Source organism: Mytilus trossulus, chromosome 6 (genome assembly GCF_036588685.1).
Source record: "Mytilus trossulus isolate FHL-02 chromosome 6, PNRI_Mtr1.1.1.hap1, whole genome shotgun sequence".
In the NCBI taxonomy this organism is placed as follows: Eukaryota; Metazoa; Mollusca; class Bivalvia; order Mytilida; family Mytilidae; genus Mytilus; species Mytilus trossulus.
The window spans coordinates 17,220,703-17,236,106 of record NC_086378.1 but is presented as its reverse complement, the minus strand read 5'-3'; the positions used below and the strand labels follow the sequence as shown (position 1 = coordinate 17,236,106).

Genomic DNA, 15,404 nt, shown 5'->3' with positions numbered 1-15,404 from the left:
TTAACGGGAAATTAAAGTACATTATCAAGCAGACATTCAAATGTCAAATAAGAAATATTCTTAACTCTGACCTCATTGAGAAGTGGTTCAAAAAAAATAATTGGTCACTGATTGTAAATTGTATATCAAAATCATCAATTTTACTGTTTAAAGCATCTCTGCAATAACCTAGCACTGCACTGTGCTAATAATTGTTTTTTTTATAAATTTTACATATTCAGTATCTTGAAGGAGACTTATAAACTCATTCATTTTCAAAGTCGAAATTACTGGTGAATGGTCTGATCTGTAGCTATTGTCAATGTTTATATCACATATGTCATCTACAAGGCTTTCAGAGATCAAAAAAATCTAACTGTGATTGTTTAAATGGATTTTTTTCTCCATGTAAATCTTTTAAGATTGGAGTATCTCTCTCTAAAATTTTATCCCTTGATTTTGGATTATTTATATGTTTACAGTTATGGGTATCTATGTCAAAATTCTTAACAAGATTAAAGTCCCCACAGATCAGACACAGTTGATTATAAAAAAGTCTATGATTTGTGTTAGTTTGTCATAGAAGCAAGGATTATCAGTATTGGGCCCATACACATTTATCAGAGTAAATCTCTTGTCTTCAATATTTATATCCAACCCCAACCAATTGCCATCCTTATCTTTTCAAAATGATTTTTAAACAGGATTGCAACTCCTCGTGAAAACAAATTTTAAAAGCTCATAATCCCATTTGAATAAATGGACGGACGGACGGACAGTTGAACGGACTCACAGACCAGAAAAACTAATGTCCCTCTACTATCTTAGGTGGGGCATAACAATAGCAGGGCAAGTTGATATTTGCTTTTATATAACTATCTGAAAAAAAACATAAATTTGATTGCATATTTGGTCTCATCAGTCAGGGAATGCATCAAATTTACAATTTGTGAGGAACATAAAATATTAATCTGACTTTTCCCTGAGACCTTCCTGGTTCTATATGCTTGTAAATGTGATTATATACAGCACTTCTAAAAAATCATCATAGATTTTTTAAAAAGGAAATAACAAGCCAATGATTGTGTTTTTATCTAAACAGCATATTCAAAATTTAGAGTGATATTACAAAGTAGAAAACAACCCACCACATTATTTTATTTATCACTTTCTTAATCAGGGTCCAACAAAACGTAATTTTGAACTGAACCAGAAAAGTTTCGACCTACCAGATAGTTTTAATTGCATTCCATGCAAAATACCACACACACTACTGTAATGATCAGTCAATGAGTACCAGAACTAAATTGTACAAACAATAATTACATTAAAAAACTTTTGATTTTAAGCACTGATAAAATATATTATGATAGCATATGTTAAAAATGCTTAACTTTTAGTATAACTGATTCAACACAAATGTATAAGCCTAGTATGTTTGATGAATTATTTTGATCTCAATTATCTTTTGTTATCTTGATTGTAAAAAAGCAGAACACTATCTAAATCTTAAAGTAAATAAATATATAACTTTAAGACGGGAATGCAATTCAAATATAATCTATAATTCATCATTTATCAGATGACTATGATTTATTCTTCAAAATTATTTTTAAACAGGAAAGCAACTCCTCTTAAAAAACAAGTTTTTAAAGCTCATGAATCCCATTTGAGAAAAGGGACGGACGGACAGATAAATGGACGCACAGACCAGAAAACATCATCTCCCTGTCCTATCGTAGGTGGGGCATAAAAATAGCAGGGCAATTTGATATGTGCTTTTATATAACTATCTGAAAAAAACATAAATTTGATTGCATATTTGGTCTCATCAGTCAGGGAATGCATCAAATTTACAATTTGTGAGGAACATAACATACTAATCTGACTTTTCCCTGAGACTTTCCTGGTTCTATATGCTTGTAAATGTGATTATATACAGCACTTCTAAAAAATCATATTTTTTTTAAAGAAAATAACAAGCCAATGATCATGTTTTTATCTAAACAGCATATTCAAAATTTATAGTGATATTACAAAGTAGAAAACAACCCACCACATTATTTTATTTTTTCTCTTTCTAAATCGGGGTCCAACAAAACGTAATTTTGAACTGAACCAGAAAAGTTTCGACCTACCAGATAGTTTTAATTGCATTCCATGCTAAATACCACACAAACTGCTGTAATGATCAGTCAATGAGTACTAGAACTAAATTGTACAAACAATAATTACATTAAAAATCTTTTGATTTTAAGCACTGATAAAATATATTATGATAGCATATGTTAATCAAAGAGCTGAAACCTCTGAGGAAAAATGACGCCACTGTCTCTAATATTGGGATATCTTTTATGCAAGTCTTGATTTTCACATACCGTAATTAATTTAACAATGCAACATGTCTTGTAAGCATATAATTGCTATTCATATATATGTGTGTGTTTGAAGTGACTGGTTTTTTTAAGACAAATGAATAGGTCAAGACTACCTGAATTGTACAAATAAATATCGTAGAAAGGCTTGTATATTTCTCACTGGTACATAGTCCCTTCTCTCAGAAAATTTAAAATAATTTTAAATAATCTTTTTGTTACTGTTATCAAAGGTCTAATGAAACTCAGGTAATTTAAAAAAATTATAGTCAAACCGGAACCTGGTTAAATTGGCACCTGGTCAAATTGACACTCTATATAGTCAATTTGTCACCCATGTTAAATATATATTTTTAACAGTATTTTAAGCAAAAAGAGTAAAAATAAGAAAGGGGTTGCCAGATTTGTTTTTAGTATTTAAACAAAAAGAGTTAAGTACCTAAGGAAAGGATTGTCTGAAAATATTTACTTTCACATTTTTGGGGGGTTCAGGTACATTTTGTATATATTTATTTTTCTCAACTAAATGTGTATGTTCCAGACCGTATGAGTATTTGGACTGTACGCGTTCGGTCTGGACTGTATGCGTACTTTTTCAAAATAATCTGATCAATATCATTAAGAAGTTGCTTAAGTTTATAAGTTACAAATGCATGTAAAGTTCATTTACAGCTCAACATTACTAAACTCTCAAATTAATATGTATAAGTTGCAATAGTAATTGGAATAAAAACTTAATTTTTTAACTAATACAAAAATATACGCTTATTAAATCTGTTCATCATGTTAATATCTTGTATCTAGCTTGTTGATCAGTAATACATTAATTGAATTATGATCATAGAAATTTACATTATCGGAAGTTAACATGATGTGGAACTACAATTTTAGAATATATTAGAAACTTTATAAAATAATGCAAATGCAAAGGAACATGAATGAACTGCAAACATGTAAATGTAAATAATTTATCATTAATTGTGGTAGTAAGAGTCACCATAGGAGAGAACACAAAAATAGGATTCAGATATTCAATTAAACAAATATTTAATTCAATTGTTCAATTATTCATTTGATCCATCTAAAAGTAATTGTAATGATGAAAATTTATAAAAAATAAAAAATAAAGATTGTGATAAATGGTTAGCTCGTACTGGACCATACATGTTTACTCATACAGTCCGACCATACGAGTATTGTCAGACTGTACGAGTATATGTATACCGTCCGGAACGTACAGTCCAAATACTCATGGTCTGGAAAATGTATTTTTAATTATATATATGAGGTATATTTAGGAATTAAAGGTATTGAATATTCATTTTTTATGCATTTTTTAACCAGTTGAGCATTTTACAGGATTGTTGGTTTGACGTTGTTTAAACTTTCCTGAAAAAAACACCTAAAATTAGCTATTATTTGGCATGAAAGTTAGATTTATTGAAAGGGACACATAGATTTCCATTTTATTTTTCTAATTGTTTCATTGTACCAGCTTGGGTAAGGGCTTCATTGTTTACCTTTATACACAACAACTTATTAACTATGTCCTTTGTAAAATTTATAAGTTGATTGAATAGAAAATATTATAACAAATGTTATTGGATGCCAAATTGACTTCAAATAGGTGCCGATTTGACTATATGCTGATTTAACCAGGTGCCGATTTGAGTTGAACATTTCAAATCCTCTGTGATCGTTTGCGGTATTTTCTTGAGAAACCCTGTTTTCGATCATCAAACAGAAGTAGAAACTGTTTTAAAATGATTCTAGAACGCTTCATGATTGTTGAAATAAGTTTAATTCACTTAAAAAAACAATTTTGAAACTTTGCGATGTTTTGAAATAAAGTTTAAAACGCACGTGTAAAAGAAGAAATTAACTGGTGAAAGTCAAAATCCGTACATGACAGATATCACTATAATACGATTTTGAAAATAAAAAAGTTCCATCCTTTTGTAAAACAGTCTTTAATATACCTATCACATTAATGTTTGAAGGGTCTAAGCCTATACAAACCAATTTTAAGTCGGTATGAAACATCAAAACGGAATGAACAATAACCGATTACGTTTTGTAGTTTACAAATTCTAAATGCATTGAACAGAAAGGAGAAATTTTTAATGAAAGGTTTAGTTTTTATATTTATCACTTTTAATTTGATATTAAATAGAAATAACTTATTAATATGGACGAGTTAAAATAATTAGTTTGAAAAATCATGAGAGCGCCCTCTACAATATCAATAACAAAGATGGCGGAATGTAAACAAACAACCGGCTCGCCGCGAATATTGAACTTGTTCTCTTATTTCTTGCTAATTGTACTATTTAGTGCGCATCCCCACTGGAAGGTCCAATTGTTGAGAATAAAAGCGTGGACTATACAAGACTTCCTATGGACAAGTCAACATTTTTGTTGTACAAATGTACTAAATAAAATAAAGTATGTAAACTGGTCCACTCCGACTAACACACTTTGTTCTAGTGTAGCGGAATACAAGCAGATACTTGTTAGTTTGTAAAATAGTAAATATGAAACCAAGTGGGGTAGGCGGAGGCAATAATCGACTTCCTGTTGTTCTGGTCAATAGTAATGGAAGAATGCCGCTGACACGTAATTTTCCTAAAATGCTTAACTTTTAGTATAACTGATTCAACACAAACTTATAAGCCTAGTATGTTTGATGAATTATTTTGATCTCAATTATCTTTTGTTATCTTGATTGTAAAAAAGCAGAACACTATCTAAATCTTAAAGTAAATAAATATATAACTTTAAGACGGGAATGCAATTCAAATATAATCTATAATTCATCATTTATCAGATGACTATGATTAATTCTTCAATTTTTTTTTAAACAGGATAGAAACTCCTCTTAAAAAACAAGTTTTTTTAAGCTCATGAATCCCATTTGAGAAAACGGACGGACGGACGGATAAATGGACACACAGACCAGAAAACATCATCTCCCTCTCCTATCGTAGGTGGGGCATAAAAATAGCAGGGCAATTTGATATGTGCTTTTATATAACTATCTGAAAAACCATAAATTTGATTGTATGATTGGTCTCATCAGTCAGGGAATGCATCAAATTTACAATTTGTGAGGAACATAATATACTAATCTGACTTTTCCCTGAGACCTTCCTGGTTCTATATGCTTTTAAATGTTTTTATATACAGCACTTCTAAAAAATCTACATAGATTTTTTTTAAAAGAAAATAACAAGCCAAAGATTGATTCGTGTTTTAATCTAAACAGCATATTCAAAATTTATAGTGATATTACATTGTAGATAAAAATCCACAACATTATTACATGTTTTATCTTTCTTAATCAGGGTCCAAATATGTAATTTTGAACTGAACCAGAAAAGTTTCGACCTACCAGATAGTTTTAATTGCATTCCATGCAAAATACCACACAAACTGCTGTAATGATCAGTCAATGAGTACTAGAACAAAATTGTACAAACAATAATTACATTAAAAATCTTTTGATTTTAAGCACTGATAAAATATATTATGATAGCGAATGTTAAAAATGCTTAACTTTTAGTATAACTGATTCAACACAAACTTATAAGCCTAGTATGTTTGATGAATTATTTTGATCTCAATTATCTTTTGTTATCTTGATGGTAAAAAAGCAGAACACTATCTAAATCTTAAAGTAAATAAATATATAACTTTATGACGGGAATGCAATTAAAAAATAATCTATCATTTATCAGATGACTATGATTAATTCTTCAAAATTATTTTTAAACAGGACAGCAACTCCTCTTAAAAAACAAGTTTTTAAAGCTCATGAATCCCATTTGAGAAAAGGGACGGACTGACCGACGAATAAATGGACACACAGACCAGAAAACATCATCTCCCTCTCCTATCGTAGGTGGGGCATAAAAATAGCAGGGCAATTTGATATGTGCTTTTATATAACTATCTGAAAAAACCATAAATTTGATTGCATATTTGGTCTCATCAGTCAGGGAATGCATCAAATTTACAATTTGTGAGGAACATAACATACTAATCTGACTTTTCCCTGAGACCTTCCTGGTTCTATATGCTTGTAAATGTTTTTATATACAGCACTTCTAAAAAATCATCATACATTTTTTTTAAAAGAAAATAACAAGCCAAAGATCGTGTTTTAATCTAAACAGCATATTCAAAATTCATAGTGATATTACATTGTAGAAAATAATCCACAACATTATTACATGTTTTATCTTTCTTAATCAGGGTCCAAAAACGTAATTTTGAATTGAACCAGAAAAGTTTCGACCTGCCAGATAGTTTTAATTGCATGCCATGCAAAATACCACACAAACTGCTGCAGGGGTGTGGAAATGCTATGCCCGACTCGCCCGACTCGTACATTTGAACAACCGGACAAGTAATTATTTTTGTCTAGGTTGCCCGTGGACAAGTAAAAAAATATACAAAACAAAGTTCGAATCCAACAAAAACATAAAATTAATTTCAAAATGTATAAAGATGTTTAATTTATGTAAAAGAAACCAATGTTCAGCAAGTAAAAACATCAATGTTACATGATACCGGAAATAGATCGATTACCAAAATAAATAAAAATAAGTATGCGAACCCGAGTCGCGTAACATATTGCATTGGCTTTGTCCATTGACCCGGGATCGTCGATTAGGTTTTATCCATCATTTACCGGAAGTGCCATTTCTTTGAATTTTGTATCGAGATTCAGATTGATAAATACTTAATAAAAAGGTGGGCGAACAAGACAAAAAGAGTCATGAGTCGAGTAGAAAACCACAAATGCAAATGGAGGACACAGAGAATTTAAAAAATACGGAAGCTAGAATTTCAGACATCGTGGATATCAGATTGCCCCTGGCTATCTATGGAAATTCGGAAAATAAATTAAGTTTTTGTCTTATTTAAAGATGAAAGGTCAACATTATTTGTTGTCAAAGTGGAAAATAGAAGGGACGCTTTAATTGCCCATCAAGACAATAATGAATAATCAAGAAAAAAAACAAGTGTGTCAGTTAAGAGAAACACCACAAAATCAATAGTTTATCTATTATTTAGTTTACATTTCTTCAATCACTGTCCTCAAATTTAGTATATGTACCTACTGGCTACAATTTTTATTCAAAAACTGCTGCAAAATTGTCCTTTAGGTTTCTGTCCCATTGATGTTAACCCGTTTCCTACTTTCCTATTTTTTTACACATATAAACAAACAAATTTCATTTGTTTGTGATCCACAACAGTGCTAAGTAAGAATCATATATTAGCTAACAAGAAATACTTCAATATTTATTGGGATCATCAGGGCAAGTAAATTTTTTTCCGGACAAGTAAAATTTTAGGTTTCACTTGCCCAGGGACAAATGCTCACAACAAATATTTACACACCCCTGTGCTGTAATGATCAGTCCATGAGTACTAGAACTAAATTGTACAAACAATAATTACATTAAAAAAACTTCATTTTAAGCACTTATGAAATATATTATGATAGCATTTGTTAAAAATGCTTAACTTTCAGTATAACCGATTCAACACAAAGTCTAGTATGTTTGATGAATTATTTTGATTTCAACACTATCTAAATCTTTTAGTAAATAAATATGCAAACTTTAAGACTGGAATGCAATTCAAATATAATCTATAATTCATCATTTATCAGCTTTCTATAACTTATTCTATTAATAGTAAAAACTTAATTTAGATGATTTACATTGTTGGATTGAATTTAATAACTCTAAGTTTCAAAAGTGGTGTAGTACTCTTTGAAAACAGGGACAGACATTCGCCTCTGATGCAAGCTATCAGTGATTAATATAAGATTTAAGACAACTATGCAAAAAAACAGAAAAACAGACTTTAAATTCATGCTACAGAAAGGAGCAACTCATGCCTTGGCAAAAGAGAAGTGAATTTTGCAAAATAATCTGAAATCCAATCATCAATACACAGAGCAAATGCAGAGAAAGAAAAACATGTACAGTATATATTTTTTTTTTTGTTTGTTTGCTGCATGGTGGATTGTACCACAGGATTGTGTACGATCTTGCATCCTAGGCATTATTGAAAAGGATCGCAGAGCAACTATGACCCTAGGAATGCAGTGTGTAGTGCCATTGTCGCATGGACATCTCTTTGCATTCATCAACCTTGTCCCCGCTATGGTAAATAGTACCACTACCTTGTTGTAAGATATTGGAATATCTAAGGCTATGGAAGCAGACCTAGAAAGAAAAGACAGAAAGACAGAGATTGTCAGCCATCGTAGGAATAGTTTATGGGAAGTAAAACACAGACAGTAAAATCTATTTTAACAGATAGGTTTCATGCATGGCTTATTGCCAGGCAAATCTAACAGAAGCTGAATACGGACACAACACAAAATACCACACTAAATTGTGCGAATGAGGACATACTTAGTACGTCATACAGATGACCTTTCTTTTTGTTTTTGCTTAAAAAGGTACTGAATTTGAAAGAGCTTTTCAAGGCAAAACCCTCAGTTCAAGGGAAGGATCAAGCAATGCAAATGTTGAAATCATCCCTCCAAATCATGGCAATTTGTAAGCAGCTTTTCTTTGCCATCAGTGTAGAAAAGATATACATAAACTGCGAATTGACAAGCTTAAGATCTAGTGTTACAATAGACACTATGCTAACTGATGAATACTAGAATGAAGAAGAAAGCTTAAATTGTAAGATGTAGTTTGCTTTGTAGGTGAACAGGAAGACGAGCGTGTAAGTCTTTCTGCCAGTACATAGCCTCTTACACTATTCAAGACTTCTATAATGCTCCCCGCAACAGCATATTGTAACTACACTCTTGTATCATAGGCATTATTGTAGAGAACCAGAGAGCAACTAGGACCATAGAGAGGCAGTGTGTAGGGCCATCGTCGCATGGACACCTCATACAGATGACCTTTCTTTTTGTTTTTGATTGAAAAGGTACTGAATTTAAAAGAGCTTTTCAAGGTAAAACCCTGAGTTCAATGTAAGTATCAGCAATACGAATGTTTGAATCATCTCCTCCAAATCATGGGAATGATTTGTGCTTAATTTGTAAGCAGCTTTTCTTTGCCAACAGTGTAGAAAAGATATACATAAACTGCTAATTGACAAGCTTAAGATCTAGTGTTACAATAGACACTATGCAAATGGATGAATACTAGATTGAAGAAGAAAGCTTTAATTGTAAGATGAAGAAACATCATATGTAATGTGTGTGGAAATATGTTTTAAACAACTTCATTCCTGAAAAACCACTAGAGGACACACACTGAAGGAAACCTATATAATCGTGATATTTGTAACACAGCTTTCTCACAGTCACAATTTCTGAACACCCACAAGCAAATAAAGCAATCCAACCAAGAGCAATATGATTGTAACATATGTGGGAAAAGATTTGCCATAAATATATATGTTAGTGACAATAAGTGAAATTAGCCATTTAAAGCTTTAATCCTAGACAATAAGCTAACGCCTAGGCATTAAGTTATTGCCTGAATTTTTAGTCATTGAGCTTATTTCCTGAGATCTGATGATGATTATTCATCGTGTTGCTAAACATAGTTTTATAAACTACAAACAATATTATTTCACAGATATCAGAAAGTCACAAAATTGATAGGAATAAAATCACAAATAATAAGTTTACAATTGTTAGAAGATGTAACTTTGAATAGAAATTTCGAAGATCCCAAAAAGTCCCAGATCTGTCAGATAATAGTATCAGTATCAGATTTGTAAAAATCAATAGAAGGCATGTGCAACAATCTGACAAAGGCTTGAATTTGTATTGCTCAACTTAGTTTTAGTGATCTGTGTAGAATGCAATTAAATGGTACGAAAAGACTAGATACAAGACTGATAAAACCTGAAGTTATAAGAATATCTCTTGAGATTATAGCACAAAGACTTCAATATCTTGCCAAAGCAAAATATATCAATACAGAAAATAACCTTTTTCAAATATATTTTAATACCACAATTCATTAACCATATGTTAATAGTTACAACACAAATTTATAAGACTTAATTCATTAAATCTAAATGTTAAAAAAAAATATATAAGACAGTCATTGTAGTTATTGGACTTAGAATTGTTAATATTTTGTACTTCATTTTGATATATATTATAAACTTATACATAGCATCTGGTAGGTTGATATTACCAATAATTTCATCTAAAGAAATTTCACAACTATTTGTAAGACTATATAAAAAATTAGTCATGCATGCCTCCTGGAAATATATTGTTATCAAAAGCATGGTATTTTTGTTTATTTTTTCTTAGCATGCAACAATACATAATTTGTCAATATTTTTTTGTTAATCAAGGCAGATCAAAATAATTAAGAGGCACAAGAAACCAAATGAAAATTCAATCCATCTGACTGATTAGAAGGAGTTGTGCTTACAAGAAAATGGACAAACAGACAGATGGACAGGGTGATTCCTATATTCCCCTCTAATACTTTGTTTGTGATGGGTATAATAAGATTAATGTTAAAGTCATATCAAATATATATATAGCAGATATTTCATTAAAACCTTGAGTCATTTTGAAAGCCAAAGGATCCAAAATTAAACTTTTATATGATTTCAACAACATCTGAATTCTCAGGGCATTTTGTGTGAAACTTAAAGACTTACAACATAAATTCAATGATTACTTACAAAATTTTGATATTTAAATAAGATGGCAATCGCCATTGACTTTAAAATATAATATGACCCATTTACCATTTTACAATTAATATTGAAACATTGAGTTTTGATTTTATACATTTACAATTATTTTTTTCTAGAATCCATACGAAAGATAGATATAAGGATTAACTAAATGTTTTTACATTATTTGTTCATTAAGATGTTGAGGAACCAAAGTCAAAGAAAAGGAGGAGAGCACCAGATAACAGCTGTAATAGAAAAGCTGATAAAATAGAACTGAAGATGACGAAGGAGAACTTACTAAGGTAATAAAATTAAAACAATGATCACAAAAAAATGTCTACTTTAAAAAATTGACCAAACACCATGTACATAAAATTACTGTATATGTTATAACATAATTTTGTCATTTGTTTGTTTATTTTGATAAAAACCAGTTTGAAACAAATCAAAAGTGCATTTTAAGATCTGACTAAATACCTATATTCTGATCTCTTCAGGTAAATATGCTAACTGATCCTATATTTTTGTTGGATTTGAACATTTTTTTTTCACTTGTTGAGGAGCAACACAGACAAAAAATAATAACTTGTCCTGATGTTCAAATGTATGAGTCAGGTGAGTAGGGGATAGCATTTCCACACCCCTGTCTTAAATAGTTAGAGAACCCTGCTATCAACAAGAATGGGATTAAAACTCATCGCTGCCCATGTTATAAAGAATTGTGAGATATGTTTACACAATATCATATTTTAATGTGATTTTACAGGTAGAATACCTTCATTTAATCTTGAATAGATTATATAAAATAAAAGCAAGTATAGAGCAGCAGCAGACTCATTACAACAAACAGATATTTCAATAAAACCTTGAGTCATTTTGAAAGCCAAAGGATCCAAAATTAAACTTTTATATGATTTCAACAACATCTGAATTCTCAGGGCATTTTGTAGTGAAACTTAAAGACTTACAACATAAATTCAATGATTACTTTACCTACTTACAAATTTTTGATATTTTAAATAAGATGAAAAATGCCATTGACAGTAAAACCTGATCTGACTCATTTAACAGTATTAATACATTGAGTTTTGATTTATACATTAACAATTATTTTTTCTACAATTCATAAAAAAGTTAGACATAAGGATTGACTACTAGTAAATCAGAGGCGTCCTTTATACCTACTTCAAAATTTTGATATTTAAATAAGATGGCAAACACCATTGACATTTAAAATCTAATATGACCCATTTACAATTAATATTGTAACATTGAGTTTCATTTTATACATTTACTATTATTTTTTTTTTACAATCCATAAGAAAGTTAGATATAAGGATTAACTAAATGTGTTTACATTATTTGTTCATTAAGATGTTGAGGAACCAAAGTCCAAGAAAAAGAGGAAAGTACCAGATAACAGCTATGATGATGATGAAATAGAAGAAGTTGACAATGGAGGACTAACTGAGGTACTTTAAAGAAAGCATTTATAACAAAAACTTTTTAAAAAATTTTTGTACAATCATCATGTACATAAAATTACTGTGTATGTTATAATCTATAGACAGCTTGCTTTCTTAATCATGTTGTCTCTTGATGGAGAATAGCGATAAATAGTGAAATATGAAAGGAAGTTTATGAGGAGTAAGATTTTGTTCCTTATGTGCCAACAAAGTGTTAATCAAACACATGCAGAAAAAAAACCAACTAATATAAGGTATATTATACATAAGTTAAATGGTTTTAGAAATATGAAAATTATTTTATTACTTTTTCTTTTATTGCATTCTAAGTAAACCAGGATGGATCAGCAATACAAATGTTTAAAGAATGACCCCCCTTATGATGGCAATGTAACAGGAAATGATCTCTGCTTTTTATATATTCTGCAGGATAAGCAAATAGTTTACATTTCATTTGTCAATAAACTAAATATAAAATTAGGGACTTGACACACTTTTGAGATTCTCAGTTGTGTATAGATGCTTTCAAATGATTTTTTTTATATTTTATACTTGTACATTTTTCTACCACAGATTGATAAATAATTATACACTTGCCTGACTTTAATGCAAATTTTGCTGTTTTATTGATCCAAAGTATTGAATAACATTGTTCCAATAATCTTTAATGTATTTTTGGCATGGAATTCTTATTCTTTAAATCTATGGTGAATAGTACAAGTGCCTTGTGGTTAGATCTGGAAAGATCAAGAGCTATGGGAGCAAGCCCAGAAAGAAAAGACGAGAAGATTGAGCTCATCAGTCATGGTATGCAGTCATCTATGGAAAGGAAAACCCAGACTGCAAAATTCCGTCCTGCAGATAGTAGGTTTCACCCATGGCTTATTACCAGGCAAAGTGAATTTTAGAATGAAGAAGAAAGCTTAAATTGTAAGATGAAGAAACATCAAAGATAGGCATGTGATTTATATGTTATTCAAAATACATCATTCCTAAAAATCAGAGGACTCATTCTTAAGAAAAAAAGGTATACTTGTGATATTTGTAACACAGCTTTTTTGGTAGACATCATCTCTGAACACACACAAGCAAATTCCACCCTGAACCTGTCTGGAATCCATGTATGAAAGATTCTTTGAGTAAAGGGGGACCTCAAACGGATTCCCTCTACGAAATCAGTCTGATGAGGCTGTCGTGTCATTGTCATCAATGTAAAAAAAGTACTCTCCCTTCTACCAGAAGTCTTTTTATTTATCTTTTCGTTTCAACCACCATTTGAATTGATGAACAGGCAACTGCATCAATCAACAAATGACTACTTGATTTCAAAGTACCATAATATATTGATATCACAGATTGTGTTAATTGTAAACGCCGATAAGAGTGTAATTCAACAAAAATAATATGATATTTTTTTTTTATTTTCCTTATACATGTTATATGCCAAAAAAAAGTGCAATAAAAATCTCTGCTAAAAAATATTATTTTCAATCTTTAATGTGTGAAATTATAAAGAAGTATCCCTTTCAATGTTTTTGAGAGTCAGGATTCCAAGAGAATTCAGAACAAGAGTAAACTATTCTGTTCCATAACACCCATATATGACTACAATATCTGATAAAGGGTCATTACCCAAAATTTAGGACAGACTAGGTTTCTTTTCTTTCGATTTAAGACCCAAATACTATCAATGCCAAATTTATGGTCTGATCAAGTGAACCTTTTCCTGCTAACTTAAAAAAAAATATCTGGAAAAGGAGCTCTCTATCATCAACATTTTTAAAAATTTTCCTAACCCAAAATTTTAGCTTTTTTCATCAATTTCAAAATCTAGGTGGGTTTTTTTAGTTTCACTTCAATACATTCTTATGACAAAGAGACTTTGACAATCTATTCAAGAAGCAAATTATAGCTAGTTTTAATGCATTAATTGTAATTTGGGATTATTAATTTTTTCACCACCAGTGGAAATATGCTGGCTTAAAATAAAGTTAAGTAGTTGGAGTATGTGACTACAATAAACATGGTTTGCACTTGAAACAGCAATTCATTTTTAAAAGCATCATTTAACCAGGGTATCAATCGTAATGCAGTGCAATTCAAGAAATAACACCAATAAGAGGGAATACTCTATTGCTGTTATTTAATATGATGATCTTTGTCTATAGTTTCATGTAAGGAATTGTCTAAAATAAAAGTATGAAAATTACAGACAAAGTCATTTAAAGACAAGCATTTCTCTATCATACACCAAAATGACAGAAACCAGCAGTGTTTGGCGTAAGTCCTGAACCAGAAAAATTGAAAATAAAACAGACAATCATATGAATTGCTGCAAAAGACTGTACACAATTTCATACTGTACTTGTTCTATGAATGAATAAGCAAAACAATTAGTCAATTAATCTATCCAACAACAAAAGCTTCAAAAGAGAGCAACATTGCATGGACTTAATATACCTTTCATAAAAAGGGAGATAAGCAATGAAAGTTAAAATGCCAAATAGACCATTAACAAAGCTCAATTATTAAAGAAAATATCATTTATATTGCTAAAAGAACATATATGCTTATATATCTTCCTAAAGGCCAATTGGTGAATGGTAGTTTTCTGACAAGAGCTATGTTTAAATAATATTCTATTTCTGCATTGTAGGGGGGGAAAGCTTAGATCATCTTGAGATTATTAAATCAAAATCAAACAGAAATATATTTTACATTCCGTGATTAATTCAGTTTCATTGATATAGAATCTATATTTTTATTTAACATATGTTTGTAACTTTCCTTTTAAATACAAGTTATTGAAGTCACAAAATATAAGTTTAACAAGGTTAATTTTTTAGTCATTAGCATATAGCACTTTGCTATTATCCAGTGTTGT

General features: G+C 30.3%; 1 protein-coding gene across 1 annotated transcript in view; it reads left to right on the top strand.

Annotated features, from left to right (window-relative positions):
• Positions 1-13,105, top strand: part of LOC134722369 (DNA polymerase III PolC-type-like) — a 45,120-nt gene extending 32,015 nt beyond the window's left edge. Inside the window, exons 5-8 of the mRNA XM_063585985.1 lie at positions 11,251-11,356; positions 11,850-11,869; positions 12,429-12,526; positions 13,094-13,105. Of these exons, the coding sequence (XP_063442055.1) occupies positions 11,251-11,356; positions 11,850-11,869; positions 12,429-12,526; positions 13,094-13,105 (236 nt within the window). The remainder of the gene's footprint in view (positions 1-11,250; positions 11,357-11,849; positions 11,870-12,428; positions 12,527-13,093) is intronic.
• Positions 13,106-15,404: the final 2,299 nt, after the last annotated feature.